Genomic DNA, 24,070 nt, shown 5'->3' on the forward strand with positions numbered 1-24,070 from the left:
CTCAGGTCATGATCCCAGGGTCTTACTTCAGCCCCATGATGGGCTTCAACCTGGGCATGGAGACTGCTTAAAATTTTCTCTCTGCTCCTCTCCCAAACTCACGAGTTCTCTCTCTCTCTCTCAAAAAAAAAAAAAAAAAAAAAAAGATAAAAAAAGATTAAGAACTGAAATAAATAAAAACAATATGGCTTTAAGTTCTAGTCTTAGCTCTGACTTTCAACATGGTCTTACTTACATAAGTGACTCCCCCCTCGTTTCTTTCTTACATAAAGAAGGACAGAAATACATATTCTCTAAAGTCTCTCTAAGCCCACAAATCATATGATTCATTGTCTAAAAAGGAACCTCAAGGCCTAATATGCTTTACTAACAACTGGGACACTTGGGGTGGGGTTGCTTTATTAACTTTGTGGCTTCAAACACAAGACCTGGCCCTCACTTCCTGGCTGTTATAGAGCATCTGCTCCCTATGCTCTGAAGCACACAAACCTGCTCATAGTAAATCACAGTCACCTCAAAAATGACCTCTTCCTCTTATGTTTTCATAGCAATCAACATTTACTAAGGTCTTCCTATTAAAGTCATCTGTGTTACATTTGATTTCAAGAGCCAGGTACGGGGCAGACATTTCTGATGAAGAGCCTGATAGTCCTTGGAATACACTGTCCCCCAAAACGTAAGATTACGTACCTGTAGATCAGGCCATGCTCATCAGCCTCTAATAGGTTTGAGGGACTCACAGTCTTAATTTCCTATGTGAATCTATAATTGTCCACAGGGGTCAATTTCAGTGGACGCCTCATATAAATTAGAATTGAAGATAATGATGCCTGTTCACTTGATCAACGAAAATGACCAGCTGGGTTTAATGGGAGGAAAACAGAAACCACTGTGAAATTGCAATAGCTTCAAAGGTGATAGAATGTAATTATTTTTCTGCAAAGTTTCTTCTCTAAAGGTGACTGGCCATTGCGCCGTGGGCACCTGGGCTGGCATGTTATGAAGGTGGATATGGCATTCAGAGCAACCAACCATATCCAAAGGCATGAGTCAAGAGTTAGCTTCTGCTAAGGCAAGGGGGAAAAGCAGGATTTCTTCTCCGTTCTTATTTTAGTCATTTCATTTACAGTTGGAGAGGGGCTGTGGGGACTTGCTTAATTGAGTCTCGAGAGGCAAATTCTAATTTAGATTGCTCCCAGAGTGTTTTCTCTTTATAGCCATAAAACATTTTCTAGAATTTGTTGTAATTACCCTCAGGGTAATATAATTTTAGGTCAGAAAGAACCTGGATGTCACTTGCCCAACCCCTTTCTTTTACAGATGGAGAAGCTGAGGTCCAGAGATGTGAACTGACTGAACCAAGGTCACAAAGCTAGAAAGAGGAAGGGGCCGGCTAGAATTCAGCAATGAGAAGACGAAACCAAGACAGATGCCCAGTGTGGGGTTTTCCACTTATGAGCAGCCAGAGAGGCATTCAGGAAGGATAGAAGATTCTCTCCATGAACATCCCCATTTAGGGAGACTTAGGTACTACAATTCGCTAGAGGTGCCAGCAAACGAAAATGGTGGAGGCAGAGACCTGGGAGAGACAAAGAGCAAAGGAAGGAGTAGACCAGAAAGAAGATCACCATGCCCAGAGCGGACAGTGAGCTCTGACTAGGTAGGTGTGTGTGTGTGTGCTGAGGGACAGTGACACACGGCGTGACCGCACAGACTCAGGAAGCAGACTGTCTGTCCGGGCCTGATTCCTGACGCTTCTAATTCTGAGCTCTGTGATCTCTGACAAGTTGCTTAAGCTCTCTGTGCCTCAGTCCCTCATCCGTATAAAAGGATAATATCGGGTCTGACTGTTAAAGGGATTACATGTGGATTAAATACATTCATCTATGTAAAGTGCTTAGCACGTATTAAATGCTACATTAATGTTTGCTGTTTTTCTCCAATCGCTATGCCAGAGAATCTTAAAAGTTTCAGCATATATACTTAAGTTGTACTCATTAATAAGGTCATTGAGGTGCTTTATGATATAAATACACAAAGGCTCTACTAGAGAGATTCAGAAAGTCATTGATAAAAAACCTTTTCATGTATTTGATGGATTACTTTTTTAGTATGTACTGTTAACAATTGAAAAGTTTTTTTCCAAAACAATAAACTACAGAGAGATGTTTAAAAAAGATAATAGCCATAATACCATATAACGGTGACAGAGGTTTCATTAGCAAAACAATTAATAAAAGAGCGTAACTGTTGTAAAAATTAAAGACAGATTTTCATGGCATGAAATTAGTGCCAAGTCAGTGATTCCCGAAGTCATTAGCGTGCAGCCAGAAGCTCCAGAATGCGGCATTTTCTTTGGCTAAGGCACGCGTCACGGGCAGTCTAGCATTTTTTTCCCCTTAAAACTTAACGTTGTCGAAGTTATCGTTAATATTTTACTCAGAATTTTTAGGAGGAAATCTTCACAAAATTAACAATACAGATCATCAAGTAATTAGGGCCATTTCAGATGTGCCTGAAAAAAATACCATGTATGGATTAGTTGTTTTTTTCCTTTTATTCTTCAAATTAAATTCAGTGAACGTTTGAAGGGGAAAAAATGTCAGTCACCTATTCATTCCCTCATATTCTAACTAAATACTTTTAGCAATTATGTAGAAAAACACATTTCAAACATCATTGTAAAGAACTTTTCTGGAATTGGTCACTGATTTAAGACATCGGAAGATCATGATAGGCCGCATATCTTCCAGTCACGTGATGGTAAATCTATGAGGAAAATCAGAATTCAGTTAATTAGTAATTATCATATAGAATATATATCAATTAATAATTGTACTCTTAACTAGTAATTAATAATTCAGTTACTATTTCATTCTAAAGCCCAACAGGCACATCAGCAGACTCTCCAGTCAGCCTGCTTCAGGTAGAGGTTTGCTTGGAAGAAAATAGAACTTTGGGTACGATGAAGTAAATCAGATGAGTTTTTATCTCTAGTTTGCATAGTCCTATAGGGGTTATTCATTTCTTTCTCAAAAACACATTTGTCAGTTTGTGCCAAGGACAATGGCTGACCACTCACCTGCCTCTCGATGTCCGAGAGCAGCGTGCTGGCGCCTATTCGAAAAAGTGCCGGCGTCAGCCACTCAGCTCCCAGCTCCTCCTTCACGAGCGAGAGCCAGGCCAGGGACTCCTTGGCGCTGCGGATGCCTCCTGCCGGTTTAAAGCCGATCTAAGAGGGGAGGGGGAAAGAGAACGATGCTTGTTACTGCAGTGCTTTAAACATGGTACTGCGTTAACACAGGGGTTCGATTCTCTCTCTCTCTTCTTCTCTTGTTTAAAGTCTATTTCACTTCACCCAGCAAAAGAGCTTGGATAACTGGCTCACGCCCATTCACACTACAAAATGACTTCTCAAAGATTAATGGGAACAATGTCACTGCTTCTGAGGAGACACTAATGAGCGTTAATAACCCTCATTAACATTGCACTTATTGGAAAGTCATAAACCTCAACCATCTAAACTATAGCTGTGAACCGGGGATAAACAAGAGAGGTGTCAATAAACAAGGAAAACAGGTATCACAAAAGCCCATTCATTCCACATTTCTACAAGTGAGCCTGGCTAGTCACCTTTCAGCCCTTCATCCTGAGGTGCAAAAGACACTCACATGTATTCAAAATAAGAAGAGGGAATCAGTGAGGTCACACCAGCCAAACTGGCAGCAATCAGGAAGGAGTGCTGACAGTTGTTTTATCAACGTAACTGCAGGGACTTTCTTCTAAGTTGTAAGTGGAAAGAGTTATATAAAGTAGCCAGACCACTTGAATAAGTCCAGTAGAAAAAAATAATGTAGGAACTCTTGACAGTTCGGTAGTCTTTGAAGGTGAACATTGAAACAGCACAAGTCAGCCAGTATCTGATGTTTACAAATGATGTTCTAATGGTAGAAATGGGTAAATGTGTTCTATAAACAGTAAAACCTGCTTATCTGGACTTACTAGTCTCAAGAATTTGAATCCAGTAGCATAGAATATCTATAGATGGGAACAAGCAAGAAAACACTCCATAGCCCAAGTACTAAAGCTCAGGCATTTTTGGACACTAAGAGCTGTTGACTGGATAGGTAGCACCAACACAAAGGTAACGGCTAAAAGAATGCTAGAGAAGGGAGACGATAAATGCAAAGTCCCATAATTAGCCCAAACCAGAAGCCTCAGAGTTAACCTAGACTCACCATTTTCCCCACCACGCCAAACCCAATCAATCAATGGTCAAGTCCCACCAATCTTCTCTCCTTCACTTCCATATCTCCCACACTTCCTCTCTGCTTTCACTTCTACTGTTCTAGTTTAGACCCTCATTAATTCCCATATGGAATATCAGTCAGTCTCCTTATTGGTGTCCCTGCCTCGGGCACACAGGGCCACATGACTAGGCAGTAGCTGTGCTGATCCTAATCCTATCTGTCTATTACTCTGGAGCCCAAGTGGCTCTGAGAAAGTGCAGAGACATGGGGCAAATGGGGGAGATAAACAGGATGAGTATATTTCTTGAGAAGAAGCCCCCAAAATCAATTAGCTGATATTAGCATACATGTTAATCATAGGAGCATTTCTGTCAATTAGGAAGTGCTGCATATAGATTTTTCTATATAGTTCAGTTGTGTCAGCAAGTCTGTTTGGCAACGTTTCTGAAGAGAGGTTCTAGCATAAGTTTATCCTTTTTTTTAAGGGAGAGAATATGGAAAACATAAATCTGCAATGAAATCAGTTATGAAATATTAAATCTCTGCTGCTCAGAGTGACACTAATCATGGTCTGGAAGACGGCCCATCACATTTTAAAACACCCCTTAAATCAATGATGTAGAAAGTTTATGGTCTAACAGCTGCCCAGGCAACTTGTCAACAACCTGAAAGGATGTACCTGATTTGTAGACAGAGACACAGATCCTCACCGTGTGAAATCAAACGTGATCATAATGAATATGATTTGACTTGTATCTGTCCAGTGTTGATAAAACTCGATGAGCTTTGTCAGCTGAGGAAAGGGTCAATACAAGTAAAAGGAAAGTTCTGGAAGACAGCAAAGAGTCCCTTCTACTGTACAATGACCTGGGATATTGAGCACTTAAAACTTTTACTGAAATTCTTTGCTCGTTGTCTATGAGCTCTCCTGGGAAGGGACCTGTTCATTTCGTATCCCTGTTAACACAGGTTAACATGCACAGTTAACCACTCAATAAATGTTTGTTGAGAAGACAACAGGATTGGGTCTCTGTTGGTGAGTTTTAATCCTGACTATGGAGTTTATGAGACACACAGACGCCTGAGGATTACCCCTGTTCCAGAAGGGCTAGGGATGAGGGCCCAGGCATCGAACATCTGATTTTGTTGTCCTTTGGCATAAAATAGGAACTACTGGTCTAAATGAATGGTGGCAGTCTCAGGTGGGAGGACCAAAGAGAGAGTTCTCTTTTTTAGAGCTAAACATTTTATTTTTAAATTTAGATCAAAGCATAAAGGCTACCAAGAAGAGGTTACTGAAACTGAGTCAACTATCATAAGTAAGGTCACAGTAGACAGCGCTCCTATTTGTACTTTTTTAAGATATAAAGTTATTCTGAAGGAGAAAATTCTAGAAGAAGTTCATTTCCTCTGAAATCCAGTACATTCTATAAAAGGGCTCCAGTTCCAAAATGAACGGAAGGTACAGTCACATACAGAGTCATCATATCCAGGTGGCATAGCATTAAGGCCTTTTTTGGGGTTTCCATTTGGCAGTAATCCAGAGATCAGCTTTTAAAGACACCTTCTGCCTAATGGAGAACCAGGGGGAATGGAGGAGGGAGAGAGAGGGATGCAAAACTTGAGAGACTATTGAAAGCTGAGAATGAACTGAGGGTTGAGGGGGAGGGGGGAGGGGAAAAGAGGTGGTGGTGATGGAGGAGGGCACTTAAGGGGAAGAGCACTGGGTGTTATATGGAAAACAATTTGACAATAAAATATTATGGAGAAAAAAAAAAATAAAGACACCTTCTGAGGAAGGGACAGTCTCATTAAGAAATAAAACAAACAAAACAACCTTTCTTTCCAATGATATAAAAAAAAATCCTTTGAGGTAATTTGCAGCTAACCAAGCAACTTGAAGCAAAAAGGAAAATCCAAACGCATTAAAAAAAACCACCTCATACGTATTTTTTTAACTTCCTATGTTTCAAAAAAATATGTATTATTTTTCGAAAAGCTGACAAAAGCTGGCACATACCCTCCTCAGCTTAACAGTCTTCCAAAGAGCATATCCAACTGCCATAAAACGCAAAAATGGATATTTAATTCAAGAGCTATATAACGTCTAGCTACCTTTTCCCTGCTGTTTCACAGCATTTCATTATTTTGTTTAATAAGTTCATCTCCTCGAGAATTTTCTCTTCACCTCATATTATTAAAAGTAATAAGTTTTTCTGGACCGGGGGTTTCCCAACAGAAAAACCAATTTATGTGTGTCCTTCAATAATGACAGGAAAAGATTATTTCCCATTATATTGCATACTTTTCATATCACCACCACAGCTTATCATTCAATAAATGTTACTCTGCAATTCTTTCCATTCCTCAAGGAAGTTTAATTTCTGCATTAACCTGTTTTCGCTGGCCAACGCCTTACCAGAAAGCCTCTGTGTTGCAGCAGAATTAGTTCGTTAAAGAACCCATTTAGGAATCTCTTGTCAGTGATAAAATTGTCTTCAGTTAATAAAAGGACATAAAGTGAGTTTACATCTTGATCACACATACTTACTCCCACACTCACACTCACTCTCTGTTAATCGCACATTTTTCTCCATGAATGTGTTCTTTTGTAATGAAAGGTAAATTAAGCATTTATCTTAATAAAGGTAACTCATTCACACCTTCTGCATATAAAGACAGTTTTTGTGGCTGTAACTAGTATTATAAATAACATTATCTTTACTCTGAAGAAAGATTTGCTGGCAATAATATACCTTGTTTCCAGTTTTCCAGAAGAAATCTCTAATGGCCCGTAGCATTACTACAGCTACCGGGAAGGTGGCATTTACTGTTTCTTTTCCAGTAGAGGTCTTAATAAAATCTGATCCTAAAACAAAAGGGAAAAAAACCTCCATGTTAATTAAAAACTTATTTTTTACACATCTTAGTCAGTGGAAGAAATGAGTTGTGTAAATTTTTTCCTGAGGAACACTTTATTTTTCATTAGCTATCTGAAAAATTAAAAACAAAATCCCTCTTTAAAATAATTCTGTCCTTACTTTCCACCCCTTCCCCCCCCTTACTAGAAGATGCATGGAATTAAGTACCAAATGGAATTTCACAGATTTCTGGGGCCCTTGCCTCCGTCTTTCCATATCATCAATTAAAATCAAGTTGGTTTATTTAATGCATAACTGAGATGAATAAAAACAATTTTATGCCCTGTGCTTAATATCATTTATCACAACACTTTACCACAAAACTGGAGTGCCCACTCATTTTCCCCTCATTTTCTTATGTGCGACAGAAAGCGCTCAGTACGGCTGTGACAACGCAGGAGAATCACTGTGAGCGTGTGTGCACCACACTGTTCATTAGAGAAAGCAGTGGGTCTCCCAACGAGATCAGGAATTTCATGAAAGACATCATGCTATTTCATAACCTAGAAATACTATAAACAGCTTTCTGTCTCTCAAATGTATCTTAAACTATTGATGTAGTTTAACAGAATAGCACAGGAGACAAAGAAATGATAATGAGGTTAAGACGCACTGTGCACTATGCTTTATTCTAGGTGCTTTACAAGTAATAGCTCAGTCCTTCCTCACAACACCTGCACAAGTTAAGTACTTATATGATCCCTATTTTAAAAGACAATATTGAAATACAGAAAAGTTAAATTGAGGCTCCTGGGTGGCTTAGTTGGTTGACAGTCTGACTTCGACTCAGGTCAAGGTCTCGCAGTTCATGAGTTTGAGCCCCAGGTCAGGCTCTGAGCTGACAGCTTGGAGCCTGGAGCCTGCTTCAGATTCTGTGTCTCCCTCCCTCTCTGCCCCTCTCCTGCCTGTGCTCTGTCTCTCGGTGTCTCTCAAAAAATAAATAAAACATTTAAAAAAATTTTTAAAAGAAGAAATGTTAAATAATCTGCTTGGGGTCACGCAGTTAGTAAGGGGAGGGGGTAGGATTCTAATAAAAACAATTACAGCTTAACCAATATGCTATTGGGTCTCCAAGACACTTAGGGTCACAAAGTAGCCAAATAGAAATTCCATCTTTCATATGGTTACCTAACCTTGAAATACTCAACATGCAGACCACAGACCAGCAGCATGGGTGCCACCAGGGCGCTTGCTAAAAATGCAGACGCTCGGGTCTTATACTAGATCAACTGAATCAGAATCTGAATGTAAACAAGGTTCCTAGGTGATTCTTGTGCAAATTCATGGCCCTAGCCTGCTGATTCTGGGGGACCACAGGTAAGGCTAATGTCTGGGATTCTCCCAAGGTGCATCAAAGAAGTTAGTGGTCAATGGAATGTTGGAAAGAAATGGCTAAAACGTTCCCCTTCAGTTTCAAATGGAAAAGATACTTCCACAACTATTCTGTGGATGGAAAGGTTCAAATTGACATGCCTTTGGTAAACACACTGTGTGTAACACACCGTGTAAAGTATAACAACAAATAATTCAAGCCCTTGCCCTCAAAAGCATGCATTCTAGGTGCAGGTGGAGGTGAAACATAAATCTGGGGTAATCACTTGATGAACTAAAAGTCACAATACCTGGTTTCATCTCCTGAACTGTTTTACCTATAAAATTCTTACTTGCTTCATAGTGTTCATCATACAAGGAATCAAGAGAGACAAATCTGTATGAAAGCACTTTGAAAACTCTCAAGTATTATACAACTATAAATGAATCAAAGACTTAGGTGGGGTTTCCATCTGTAAAAATGTGAGAGAAATTCTGATTTATGAAAGCAGGTCATCAGAAGCCTTTTCCCCCCCTGTGGGTCTATAGGCCCACTGGATGAAATGCAGATATATGTTGTGCATGGATTCATCTAACAAATATTCACTGAGCACTTACTAAGTGCCAGACCCTGTTCTAGATGCTGAGAATAGAGCACTACACAAAATAACCAAGTTCCCACCCTGGTAAGCAGGTTTTCTAGAAGAGAAGGACAATAAATAAATATATAACAAATGTCAGTGGAGGTTATGAAGAAGAAAGCAATGTAATGAGGGAGAGAGGATGGAGTTGGGAGAGGTAGCCATATTCAAATAGCATTGTCATAAAGGCATCACTCAGGAGTGATATTCAAGTAGAGACTGAATGAAAGGCATCTATGGAAAGAACATCACAAGCAGGGAAATAGCAATTGTAAAGACCCTGAGGTGGGAATGCCCTGAGTTGATTAATGAATGAATGAATGAATGAATGGACTATAGAACCAATGTGTGGTCACCACAACACCAGAAATAAGATAATCAAGGAGAAGAGATTAAAGCCTCCAAAAAAAAAAAAAAAAAAAAGATGGAAGAGGTGAGAGGAACATTCCCAAAGAATTCACAATGAGACCAAGTCCAAGCTATGTTTTCCAAAAGTGTGACCTTATTTCTAATTCACTAGAAAGCTTTTGGGTGCAACACTTAATATCATCTAAATTCTTTCAAGCATCTTAGAAGGGAAGATTATTAAGATAAAAGTCCAAGGCCACATTTGGAGGCCTAAAAAAAAGTATGGTCACTTAAAAATCACATAATTTAAAGTTAACCAAAAGAGCCAAACCCCTTTGAAAGAGTCTGGAGGTAGGATAAGGTAGGAGACTCTCCTCTTCACATATTTGGGAGGAGCAGAACAGAAAGCTATCGTGAAAGCAACAAAAGCTCAGGAGTAGGAACAGTGGCCTGCACATTGTGTCTGTCTCTCTTTCTTAATTGTATTGTAAGCACATCTGAGGGCAGGTGTGAGATCTTTCTATGCACTCTATCCCCAGGGCATGACATGTATGCCAGGCTCAATAAATGACTTATGATGGATGGATGGATGGATCAATTGGTAGATGGATGACCAAGGCTACCAAGAAAAAGAAAACTACGAAATTTCCTACCTTTAACTGACTAATGGGAAAGGGGAGAGTTTTGAGTTTCATCCCAGTTCACGTAACAAAACTGGACAGGTGGCTCAGAAGAATAAATTATTTTATTTAGTTTTAAATGAATTTTAAATTTTAGAACAGATCTAAACCTGCCAAAACATTGTAAAGCTAGTACAACCTCTATAAACCCCACACCCAGCTTCCCCTATTATTAAAAACTTAAATTCATGTGGTACATTTGTTACAATTAATGAACTAATATAGACATATAACTATTAACTCAAATCCATACTTTATTTATATATCTTTACTTTTTTTTAATGTTTTATTTATTTTTGAGAGAGAGAGAGACAGCGCAAGCAGGGGAGGGTCAGAGAGAGAGGGAGACACAGAATCCAAAGACAGGCTCCAGGCTCTGAGCTAGCTGTCAGCCCAGACTCTGACGCGAGGCTTGAACCCACGAACCGAAAGAGTATGACCTGAGCTGAAGCTGGACACTTAACCAACTGAGCCATCCAGGCGCTCCTAGATATGCTTACTTTTACTTAGAATGGAATTGTGCCCAGGATACAATGATGTGTACATTTGTCATATCTCCATGGTTTGCAGTTTCTTGGACTTGTCTTATTTGGATGACCATTAACAGTTTTGAGGAGTACTGGTCAGGTATTTTGTAAAATGTCCCTCATTTGGGACTTGTCTGACATTCCTCTCATTTTGATTAAATTGGGGTGATGGGTTTTGGGGGAGGAAGACCACAGAGGTGAAGTGCCACTCTCACCATACCATCTCACGTGTACCTACCATCACATGATTTACCACGGTTTATGTTGACTGCAAACACTTGGGAGGTGGGGTTTGCCAGGTTTCTCCACTGCAAAGTCACTGTCCTTTCTCTATTTTCCATTCTGTACCCTTTGGAAAGAAGCCCTTATGTGTATCCCACACTTAAAGAATGAGGGATTATAATTTACTACCTTCAGGTGGAAATACTGAGATAAATTATGTGGACCCATTGCATGGGAGATTTGTCTGCTCCTGTGTACTATTTACAATCATTTCTAGCAGTAAAGACTCAGAGATATTATACTCGGGTTTATAATCCAGTTCATTATCTGATTGCTCAATGGTTCTACCTTTGACCACTGTTGTTTCAGTTGCTTCCTATATACCTTTGCCACACTTCCATCATGAAGCATTTGTGTTTTTTAAGCACTTACTCTGGTATTGCCAAACGCTCCAGGCTCATCTTTTATGTTTCTGCCCTATTCTGAGAATAAGCCATTTCTCCAAAGACCCTAGTTACTTTTATTAGAGAATGGTACTAGAACCCCAAATCCTGGGGGTAGGTGTACTCCATTACTGCAGGGGCTTCTTTCTGGCTCTCTCAGCTGCCTAGCAAAGAAATATACCTGTGTATACTAACCCTCTGATATATACACATCTATAATTCCATATTTAACTATCTGTATTACACTAAACTGACGTCTCCAACTCTGACCCATCCCTGCATGGATCATTCTAGCCCCATCCCCCTCTTTATCTGTTAACTCCTGCCTCAACATTGAGAAATCTGGTACCTACCATCCATTTATTTAACTGTGCATTCAGTATCCACGCAAAGCACTATCAGAATTGTTACCCACACCATGGGAAATAACTTTATCCACTACTCTCCAATGCTAATGTGCCGTCTCATTTGCCATTAGCCTTCCAGCCACCCTAATTTATAGTGTTATGTGGGTCAGTACCTTTCTTCCGACCTCCTTCAGTGAGGCTGTTTCATACATTTGTCATATAGTCAGATTCTTTGCTCACAGTCAGCATTCTATCCCAGAATCCCCTGATCTCCTAAATGATGTTTTTTATTTGCGTACATTAAGGTTCACACTTTGTGAAGCTTCTCGTGGTTCCGACAAATGTGCAGTGTCACGCATCCAGCATTACACTATCACACACATGTTCACAACTTTGTGCTTCACATTTTCATCTTCTCCCACCCACACTGGCAACCACAGATCATAAAGTATTGCAACACTTTTGCCTTTTCCAGAATGTCATGTATTGAAATCATACAGCCTTTCAGACTGGCTTTTTCACTTAGCAATAGGCATTAAAACCTTTTTAATGTTTATTTATTTTTGAGAGAGAAAGACAGAATGTGAGCAGGGGAGGGGCAGAGAGAGAGAGAGAGAGAGAGAGAGAGAGAGAGAGAGAGAGGGAAATACAGAATCTGAAGCAGGTTCCAGGCTCTGAGCTGTCAGCACAGAGCATGACGCAGGGCTCGAATCCACAAACTGTGTGATCATGACCTGAGCCAAAGTCAGACACTCAACCAAATGAGCCACCCAAGCGCTCCAGCAATTTAAGCTGGATTTAAACTGGTGTCTTTTCATGGCTTGATAGCTCATTTCCTTTTACTGATAAATAATATTCCATTGTACACATGTTCCACAATTATATTTATCCATTCACCTATTAAAGGATATCTTGATTGCTTCAGTTGTTGGCAACTATGACTAAAACTGCTCTAAACATTCATATGCAAGATTTTGTGTAGACATAAATTTTCAAGTCAGTTGGGCAAATACTGAGAGGGCAACTTCTAGATTATGTGGTAAGACCACATTTGCTTTCAAAATAACTGCCAAATTATTTTCCAAAGTAGCTGTATCATTTTCCACTCCCAACAGCAGTGAATGACAGTTCCTGATGCTCTGTATCCTCGCTAGCAATTGGTGTTACGAGTTTTTGGATTTTATCCAGTCTAATAGGTGTACATATATATTACATACGTATTTTTACTACATTATTCCCGTTATTCAATTTATGGATTGTTGTTATAAATGATAGTTTTTTTGAATTTCAAATTCTAATTGTTCACACTGCTGGTTGATCAGAAAGCAACATATGTTTTATATGAACCTTGTATCACGGAAACCTTGGTAAACTCACTAAGTAATTTCAAGAGTTTGTTGATCTGGGAGGATTTTCTCCACAAACAATCATGTCATCTGCGAACAAAGACAATGTTACATCATTCTTCCTCTGCTAATTTCCTGTGTTGTTGGAACAAATTATAACAAACTTGGTATCTTAAAACAACAGAAATTTATCTTCTCACAGTTCTGTAGGGCAGAAGTCCAAAATCAAGTTGCCGCCAGGGCTGAGCACTCTGTGAAGGCTCGAGGGCAGATCTGTTCCTGAACTTGCCCTGCTTCTTCCGGCTGCCGGCAGTCCTTGCTGCTTCGCTTTGACCTCTGCCTCCAAGTCCACATCGCCTTCTCTTCTGGGCACAAACCTAATCTGCCTATGCTTCTCTCTGATAATGACATTCGTGATGGCATTTAGATCCCACTTGGGTAATCCTGAATAATCACTTCATCTCAAGACCCTTAATGTAATCATGTAAGACCTTTTTTCCCCAAACAAAGGTAACAGTCACAGATTCTGGAGATTAGGATGCGGTCCTACCTCTAGGAGCCATCATTAGCCTACCACACCTTGCCATTTTGTATTTATCCAATTTCCTTCTCTTGTCTTCTCGGACTAGCTATGATTTACCAATACAGTGTTGAACAGGAGTAAGAGAGAACACGCCTTATTCTCAGGGGGACTTTTGGGGAATTGTGTCTAGTTTCTCATATATGTGTTAGCTAAAGTTTGTAGATGTCCTTTACCAAGCTAAGAACATTCTACACTATTCCTAGTTTGATGGGAGCTTTTATTATAAACAGACGGTAAAATATGTCATATGCCCTATCTGTGTCTTTTAGGACAATTGAGAAAGAAATGTAATTAATTTTTATTTTTCATCTATTTCCTTCTCTGATATTCCTTTTTTTAATGTAGATCAGAATTTCTGACATATATCATTTTCTATCTCCTAGAAGAACTTCTTTTAGCATTTTTTATAGGGCAGGTTTACTTGGCAATGAATTTCCTCAGTTATACGTGTCACTTCTGAAGGATATTTCACTGGATATAGATTTCTTGTTTCGGGTTTTTTTGTTTGTTTGTTTTTAACACTGTGAATGTTCATTCTATAAGTACTTCATTCTACTCACTTCTTGCTGACATGGTTTCCAATGAGAAGTCTACTGTAATTATTTCCTTTCTCTTCTATAGGTAAAGTGTTTTCTTTCTCTGGCCTTTTTCAAGATTTTCAATTTGTCTCTAATTTCCTTCAGTTTGAATATGATGCATTTAGGTATAGTTTTTTGGGGTTTTTTTCTCCCATTTTATCCTTTTAGGTGTTCTCTGAGCTTCCTGGATATGTGGTTGGATATGTCATTAGTTTTGGAAAATTCTCGGTCATTAATTCAAACATGTTGTCTGCTCCATTTTCTTTTTCTTCTTCTGGTATTCCAATTATATATGTATCACATGTTAGAAACTGACCCTCAGTTTTTATGGTTTTTTAAAAAATCTTTTTTTTTAAAGTTTATTCATTTGTGGGGAGAGCACACAAGTTAGGGGGGGCAGAGAGAAACGAAGAGAGAATCCCAAGTAGGCTTCCCACTGCCAGCACAAATATGGATGCAGGGCTAGAACTCATGAATCATGAAATCGTCACCTGAGCTGGAACCAAGAGTCGAATGTTTAATTGACTGAGCCACCCAAGTGCCCATTGTTTTTTGGGGTTTTTTTTCCTTATCCTTTTATCTCTTTATGTTTCCATTTAGGATGTTTCTTTGGATTTATCTTCATGGTCACTGATTGTATCCATCCAGTCTTCTAATGAGCTCATCAATGCATTCTTCACTTCTGTTCTACTGTTTCTGATTTCTAGCTTTTCCTTTTGAATATTTCTTAGAGTTTCTATCTCCCTGCTTACATTGCTTACATTAACCAGCCTTTTTTCATGTTGTCTATTTTCTTCATTAGAATTATTAACATATTAGTCAAAATTATTTTAAATTTCTCTGATAATTTCAATATACATATATCATGTCTGAATCTGGTTCTGATGCTTGTTTTATCTCTATAGATTGTGTTTTTTCTTGGTTTTTAGCATCTGTGGTAATTTTGTTGAAAGCCAGACGGGACAGTAGGAAGAGGCCTTTGGTGTGAGATTTTGTGCCACTCGAGGCAGGAACGAGGCTGTGTTTTATGTTTGCTGTAGTCACCAGCGCCGAGGTCTTCAAGTGCCATCATTCCCTTGTTGTGGCTCATCCTGCTTATTCTGGGCTTCCTAAGTCTTCCTCCTCAGAGAGCGTCTCTGTTTTCCCTCTGTTATCTGCAGCCACTAGATTCCTGAAGCCCTGCTGGTGTAGTGTTACTGGAGAGGGAGAGCAAGTATTCCTAATCCTACGGTTAAACTTCCTGGGTCCTTCAGTGGACCAATGTGTCTCGGCTGTACCCTTCACAAACAAGTATCAGCTTTTCCCTCCCACTTTGATGTGGCAGGAAGAGTGAAAGAGAAATGTGCTCTTTCACAGCAAATTCTTTGGGCCTCGAGAGCAGGCCTTTGTTAAGGAGAATACTCGGTGCATACTTTGCAAAGATTATCTCCCCCTTACTCTGCAATAGCCAAGAGAAGAAACTTCTTGGCTCTTCACCGTGAGAACCTGGAGTTCCTGGAGGTAAAACCCACAAAATGCCAGTACCATATGCAGCCTCCAACAAGCTGTCAAAAAATTATCACCTAAGGGGCACCTGGGTGGCTCAGTTGGTTAAGCATCTGACTTTGGCTCAGAACATGATCTCGCAGTTTGGGAAACACAGTACACATCATTCTAAGCAACAAGCTACAACCCAAGAACCTCTTTTTTTAATAATTATGATTCTAAAGTATTATGTCTCTCCTCAAAGTTCACTTTTAAGTTCATACTACAACTACTTTGGGATCAATAACTAAGTGTTTTAATGAAAAAAACATATCTACCTTTTTAGTAAGGATCAGTAATACCATTCAGACATTAAATACATTTACTAATAAATTCTTTATACTGCCCTCTAGCAAATTTTGAATTAGGTCTACTACATTCACCAAATGATCAGGTGTTAAAAAAAACAAAGAAAAGATGAACAAACACACACACACACACACACACACACACACACACACACACACACATAAAGTTAACCTAACAAAGTAACATAGTAGCCAATTTATAATCATGGGCTTCTTTGCTTAAACCATATAAAATTTAAAATCTTGGGGCGGCTTAATGACTCAGTTGGCTAAACGGCTGACTTCAGCTCAGGTCATGATCTCATGGTTTGTGGGTTCTAGCCCCATGTCAGGCTCTGTGCTGACAGCTCAGAGCCTGGAGCCTGCTTCCGATTCTATGTCTCCCTCTCTTGCTGCCCCTCCCCTGCTCATTCTCTGTCTCTATCTCTCAAGAATAAATAAAAATTAACAATTTAAAAAAACTACCACTTAAGTGTTCTCACCAGTTTATGACTCTCGCAGATCTGTTAGTAAGCAGATCTTGGTTGACTCTCAGGAGTCACTCTCTCCATACGTCAGAGTGGGAGTTTGCCCTGAGGCCTAAGTTCTTTGAGAGGTCTGAGGAAAGTCATTGATTTTCGGTGTATTCATCTTCCCCTAACCCTCTCCCAAAAGCAGAAACAACAACTTCCAAGCTCTTTACATGTGAGGACTGACACCAGAAGTTCTTCAATATCAAGGCAAGCCTTTATTGTCTAGAAATCAGGTACAGGTAAAGATACAAATTATATATGGTACTTAAGGTGTTTCAGGTACATGCCAAGTAACTGTTATGGTCAACAAGCACTGGAAAGGCCTAGAGAGATTCACTTTAACTAAAACGACAAAGGAAGGCTTCATGGAACAGATGGAATTTGGTATGAACCTTGAAGAAGACATAAAATGTAAAGATGAGAGAGAAGAAACAGTATCCCCATCAGAAGAAACACTGAAAACACAGAAAGATGAGATACATCTAAATGGTAACAAATGGATCCATCTAAGGAAACTCTGTGAAGAACAGGGAGATAGCAGGTGGCAGAAGAGATATTTAGGGGTACGGCGTGTCAATGTGTGTTTTAGAACATGTAATTTTCATAGTCTGGGGTGTGTTGGACTCCTGACAACTCAGAACCAGAGACCACACAGGAGATTAAAATCGTAGTTCGGGCATACAGCTGTTTCTTTATATCCAGGACCATGACCTAGCTTTAATTACACAAAATACTTCAGAAAGTACATTAGTATTTTACTACCGTCAAAAGAACAACGGCTTTTCCAGTGGGACTAAGTGGGCATGCACTTTTGTTTTACTTCTTATTTTAATATTGCTTCTCTTGCCCCTCTGCTAAAACAAAAATTACCTTAGAGAAATAAATGCTACATTTCAAATTACCAACATCACAGAGCACCATAAACTCTCTTCAGGGCTCATGTAAATCCAACATTAACCAAGCTCACTTCTGCTCAGCTTTGGGGAAAACCCTTATGAGAAAATATCTCACAATTAAAACAGCCATCCATATAAATGTTCCCCCATCAGTGCCCACAATTTCAAGGAAATGACTAAACTAGGAGATAAAAGACCTGAGAAGTCAAAAGCAACACATTAAATAGACTAGAGTTCAACTGTGGTTAGTTGAAATTAACATTAATAGTAAATTCATAGTATTATGCTCAATTGTATTTTTTTATTTTCTTAATCTGAAATCTCTAGCACAATACTTTTTTTGTGGTCTAAAGCAACTCAAAGCTTTTCTAAGGCCTATAATTACAAGTCTCCATGGTACAGTTTCATTAAAAACTTTCATTAAACAACAGCTGCCCTTGTATATGGTCTTCTAATCAATTTGGTCAAACAGAATGACTTCTAATCAGCTGTTGATAAAAATAGAAGATGAAATTTTAATTCTAATAGATTAACCACAAACTCAAGACAGTCTTCAAAATCCATCTAGCTCTATTCTCCAGTGGATTTAATGACTATTCAGCAACTCATTACTAAATAGAACAAGATGAACATTTTCCAGTTCATTAAAGAAATGTACTATGTATTTTTGCATTGTCCTCATGATTCGTTACAGGGAGTCTTAATTACAAGATAATGGATAATGGTTATTAAATGCAGACTGCAGTAATGAAGCTCTATTCATTTGCGAACCTCAGAGACTGCAAAGAGAGGAAAATAAAATTACTAGCTTCAAAAGATTAACGGATCAAATTATTATTCAATTTTGAAAATCTCATTCAGACTTCATAGAAACAAGAAGAGATTAAAAACTAGTATTAAGACCACAGTAGTACATTAAAAAAAAATAGTATCTTAAGGCTATTACTGCATAATAAGCTTCAGATGTGATTATTAGAAAAACATATAGCTAACAATGGGAAAACATACATTTTTATTTCCTGAACAAATCTTATTTATGAGATAGGAAGTTACTAGCAGGATCTTAAAGATAGTCTTGGTGAACTTGGAAGATACACGCTCCTACGCTACAAAAGAACAGCACAATGGACGGTATTATTAACATTTTATACTTGGCTAATGAAAAATACGATTTAAAATCAACTGCTGCTTGAGAAAGCTTGTCATTAAGTGGAATTCATGCCAACCCTATAATAAGAGCTTCTGGGCACATTATTCATTAGCACCATGTTTTCTATCGCTCTCTATGAAACTACCGATTAAAGTTAGCAAGAGAGTTTTGTATGGTAATTCTGGCAATTCTGACACTAATTTATACTTGAAATGTGCAATGGGACACTTTTTTTAACAAATATAATGTACAAAAATATGAAGCCCCAAATTAAAACATATTCTTTGATACTGTATTCTTTTGCTCAACATAGGCTTAAAAATAATTTGGGGTGAGATACAAAGGTCCAATGTTATGGCTGAAGCCCTGGCCAGAGTAAAGATGGAAGCAGAAAGCCCCTGGGGAGGTATCAATATGATGTTAATACTCAATCTGGAGGCAATTAAACCACAAAGACAGCCTTACATGATCCAGGGATAATAGCTAACTTTATGAAAAACTGTGGTCGGGGCTGTTTCCTAAAAGAGAGAGGAAAAGCTTAAGAAGGAAAGAAAAATAAATAACACCTGCTTTCCCAGTTCTTTCCTTTGATCTAAATAGTGAGCTCTGAAAATACTCCTCAGTTGGTCTAGTCCGTCACGTGAGAAAGGCAACAGAACATCGTAATTAAGCAGTAAGGCATGTTCAAGCAGAATGGCAATCAGAAAGCAATCACAATCTCGGAGTTAGGAAATATCTCAAATACCCCAAGGGTAAGATTAGTTCATGATAACCACATTCCTCGCAGTTGCCTTCTCCTCAATAAAAATTAAAATGTGGCCATTTAAAATAATGCAGAACAGTACGATTCAAATGGAGTACAAGGTGGGGACTCTGCCGATATAATCCCTCGTAATTGACAATAATGTCCCTGGGAGAATTTTCTAGACCATTATGTTAACCACACAAAGATATGTGTTAGGACTGCTTGACACAAACAAGAGTCCCTGAGTTATGTCTAACATGACAAGAAGTTTCCCCTCAGTTCTAAAACTTAGGTTATTTGAAATGAGTTTCAGAACTGTAATAATGCTGGAGATGAGTTTCCAATCAATGCAAACAGCATCTCTTTTAGAGTGAATTTAAATTGTTTAATCTTTCAAACAACTCTAAATGGTTTTTTGTTTTGTCTTTCTGTTTTTTACAGATTTGGAAGAAGAAATGGGTTATTTAACTCAACTGTTTACAAGGTCGTAGTGTCAGCATTTTGGACTAAGAGTCAAACTGAGAGACAACAGAATGTTTCTAAACCTAGCTCAATGCCTCCTCTAATTTTTATTATTGCTTTAGTGCTCCTGAGGATATCTACAAATATCTTCATGAGTGAACAGGTCAGAAATGAGCTCCCCAAGGGACATCTGGGTGGCTCAGTCAGTTGAGTGTCTGACTTTGGCTCAGGTCATGATCTTGCGTTTGTGGGATCAAGCCCGGTGTCAGGCTCACACAGAGCCCGCTTGGGATTCTCTTTTCCTGTCTGTCTCCCTCTCTGTTTACCAACCCCCCAAGATAAATAAATAAACATTTTAAAAAAATGAGCTCCCCCAAATCATGCTGCCCTTCTGAGTTCTTATTTCTCTCCCTCCCACTCCCCCTTTTGAGTATGATATCAGGGAAGGAAAGCTGGGATGGGTGAGCCCCCAAAGGTCTGCAATTAAAACAAAGGTTCTGGAATTCAGATAGTGAGGATGGTTGCAAAAACTTTGTGAATATACTAAAAATCCCTGAACTGTACATTTTCAAGGTGAATTTTAACTTAAGGACATCTTATCTCAGCTTAAAATAAAAAACAAAAGGGAACGTGTTCATGAGAGAAAAGAGGGTAGGAAATCATAAAGCCTACTCTATGTAAAATTATCAATTAGCTGACAAATCAAGTATATGTAACCAACTGCCCCCTCACCCCTGTCTTGAACACATTTTAAGGCTATTCCTAGTCCTCTCCGGAAGTGGTTCCCATTAGCTGCCAAGTAGGAAATCCACAATCCAGGCCTCCTCTCTGTCAGCAATGACTACAACATAACTTTAAGCTGTTATTGGTCTAAACAGATCTGGCATTCATTGCTAATGCTTCACTCCAGTAGGTAAAGTTAACCAAAAAAAACCCAGCATTTATATTCAAAAGCATTAAACAATCTAAAGCATTACTTTTGAAGAATACTTCAACAGATACATTACAGTTCCTTAAAAAAGATTTTTGAAGAGTGGTACCAACACTGAGAAGATCATGCTGGCCAAAGAGAGAAAGAACTTCGATGAAAGGACCTTTCAGGACCAGTTCAATGATGCCTCGGGGGGAGGCTGAGAGTCTGCCCTTGCACAGTCTGGGGTTACACTGTCCAATATGGTAGTCACTCACCAAGGTGGCTACTGAGTACTGAAAAGTGGTTAATCCAAGCTGGGATGTTCTAGAGGAGTAAAATGCACAAAGGGTTTCAAAGACTTAGCATAAAATATGGGATGGAATGCAAAATATTTCATAAATAAGTTTTATATTGATTACACATTGAAAAGATATAGTGTGGATTTATTGGGTTAAATACAAGATATTATAATTACTTTCACCTGTTTCTTTTTACTTTATTAATGTAGCTATTAAGTTTTTGAAATTATTATCTATTAGCACTGGTCTAGGGCCTCAGTGAGACACCGAGTCTGTAATCACTCTGCCAAGGCTACAATTCGATGTTCTTTTAAATTAATATCCTTATATGTTGGTTTAAGTTTATTTAGGGGGAAAAAAGGCATAATTCTGCCTACAGGCAGAACAAGAAGGTCTCTGGTAACAGCACTTAACTATTCTCTCTCATCCAAGCAATTCAGCTCAGCCCCCAAATTTGAATCTTCACTCAGCCAAACAAAAGCTTTGTAAATAACTAGCACCATCTCTCTTAAAAAGCGAACACTATCCATTTGGAGAACATTAGAGCATGTCCCAGGAATGTCTCGTGCCCAACCCCGGTCACGTAATGCAGAGGAATGCTAGTACATGCGACTTGCTCTGTCTGGAACATTTTCAGCGGTTTCAAGGTTTCTTGTGGATTAGCACCCAAGAAGACTGGCCAGCTGGCCGGCCCTTCATCCAGCCTGGAATTGCCCTTACTTTCAGTTTTCAAATACCCAACTAACTCTAAAACTACATTTAGACTCGTGACTGTTTATGACTTGTGCTCACAGCTCTGTGCTCCAATTAACCCAGCCATTCTCTTTCCCAACCCTTCAACATCCTATTTATTTACTGAGTACTTACTATGTGCCAGGACAGTTGTAGATCTATAGACACAGCAGTGTGTACAAGCCAAGGCGTTCCTCTACAGAACGCTGTACTATCAGAGGCAACAATGACCTAGCCATGTAAGTTACATCTGCTTTCTCTTAGTCTGGCTACTTAAATTAAAAAAAAAAAATCTTTATCTGTCTCCATCACATTACCCTCTGTTTTTCAGAGAGCTTGTGGCATTGCTGAGAAGACAAAAATGAGATTCATGAGATTAGGCTAGTACCCTATGATCAAACAAAAATGCCAGAAATACCCACAGGCATTGTTATTGTATATCTGTGATGGTTTGAATAAAATAGTAAAGTGTTTTAGACTTGATATAAAGTGAAAACATCACTCTGTACATCAAGTTACTGATGCCAAATGGCTCAAAATCAAAATACTTTCCTTTTTAGCCAGCACCTGCAGCCGAACTTACTGATGGAGGGATTTACTATGCTGAGCAAATGTCCTCTATCGATGGTAGTTTTAAAGTCATCTTATCTTAAAATGACACAAGCATATCTAACATATTCTTCTCTCCTCCGCCTTTGCAGGGAGGGAAGGGGGAGAAGGACCGGCAATACAGGGTAAAATGTGATTTGGTATCACTGTACTTTGGCGAAGAAGAGTAAAATGAAGAAGCAGTTTAACAAAATAACAAGCTAGATATGCTTCAAACAACTGAATTTCATTTTGATTGTGCTTCCTATTGTCACTAGCAAGTTTGGAATATATAGTATATATTAGCATTAAAAGTCAGGTATGCTTGTGTGGAATCTATTAACTTGAGAGAAAATTACTCAAATTGAAGAAATAGCTGCTTAAAATGGATTTAGAAATACATTTTACTGAACAAAGCAAGCTAGAAAATTAGGCTACTTTATCAGGATTAGAAAGTGCTATGAATTTTAAACACAAAGCTTTTAAAAACAATGCAGAGCATATTTGAGATTATCATACCTCAATGTCATCATAAATCTTTTTTTTTTTAACAATTGATATGTAGAGCTACTTTTTACAGTGACCTGTCTTTCACCAAAGAAGTTGTGTTAATTTTTCTGTGGGGAGTTTTATCTCTAGGTGATTGCTTCTCTGTACCTGGAGACTCATATCACACGCTTGCCATTAGCAGATCTACAGATGGCTGCACCCTGAAAAGGCACAGGACAGAAAGTACTGACCGCGTGGAGCTCTCTGGCTGGCCATCCGGGTCACTGCACAGTTTCCACTTACCAACCACTTACAAAGACAGCGCTGCCTTCTCTCCTCCTGTTCACGGTTTTCCCGATAACATTCTGTCTCTATTTTTCAGCTAGTCACACCTTCATTTTTATCTGTATTCCTCTTTTTCATTCGGCCTCCACCAGAGGCCTTGATTCCTCAACAGAAGAGGTAGATGCTGGCAAAAGAGAAAGTGTTGGAGCCCCCACAAATCTCACCTGTGGGTAAGGGTCTGTAATCAGAGAGGGTCACCACAAACTTTTGCCAAGTTGTGTGCATCTCTGGGATATTAGAATCATTCACAGATTCCTGAAAACACTCGAGGCAAGGAGAAAGGAAGGGAAAAGAGGTTTGTGAACAAGACAGAAGAACAGTCCTGACCTAGACTCTGCAAAAGTCATGAACTAATACAACATGCTTGCAAGCTGGATCCATTTTGCATATTAACTAGAACTCATCTAGGGATCTCCCTAGATGTCACACATGTTTTTTTTAAAGCACTGCCTTGCCAATAAATATATCTGCCTGTATTTCCCTCAGAGCAGAAAGGCTGTGGGTTCCTCTTCCGAAACTAAATAGAAATAGAAATAACATATAACCATACAGTAATGATGTATATTTCAGACAAATAGCTTACACTACACTCTTAATACGAAGGTTTTATCTGTCTCTCGCAGAACTTCCTATTACAAAATTAAAGGTTTGATTAAAAGGTTATTCATTTTTAGGATTTCACCCCCCATCAGAAAACAGAATATAAATAGTTTCTTAACATGTATAAGTTAGGTCTTTACCTACCTTCCTTTTAAACCTATATTTAAAATTTTTGATACATATTTAATGTTTTTAATGCTACCTATATAATTGCTTTAAGTGTGGCATTTATTTCCTCTCTCTAAAGTACATGTTATATCATCGATATAATTTCTCCCCGGTATTTCAGGGAGCTATTAAATGTCAAAAC

At 38.8% G+C, this 24,070-nt stretch overlaps 1 protein-coding gene across 2 annotated transcripts in view; it reads right to left on the reverse strand.

Annotated features, from left to right (window-relative positions):
• Positions 1-2,066: 2,066 nt before the first annotated feature.
• Positions 2,067-24,070, reverse strand: part of DERA (deoxyribose-phosphate aldolase) — a 115,144-nt gene continuing 93,140 nt past the window's right edge. For both annotated transcript variants that reach the window (XM_029955093.1, XM_029955094.1), the window contains exons 7-9: positions 7,007-7,119; positions 3,083-3,232; positions 2,067-2,769 (exon numbers count right to left, since the gene is read on the reverse strand). In XM_029955093.1, the coding sequence (XP_029810953.1) occupies positions 2,713-2,769; positions 3,083-3,232; positions 7,007-7,119 (320 nt within the window). In that variant the 3' untranslated portion in view covers positions 2,067-2,712. The remainder of the gene's footprint in view (positions 2,770-3,082; positions 3,233-7,006; positions 7,120-24,070) is intronic.

The sequence above is a fragment of the Suricata suricatta genome, chromosome 10, assembly GCF_006229205.1.
Source record: "Suricata suricatta isolate VVHF042 chromosome 10, meerkat_22Aug2017_6uvM2_HiC, whole genome shotgun sequence".
In the NCBI taxonomy this organism is placed as follows: Eukaryota; Metazoa; Chordata; class Mammalia; order Carnivora; family Herpestidae; genus Suricata; species Suricata suricatta.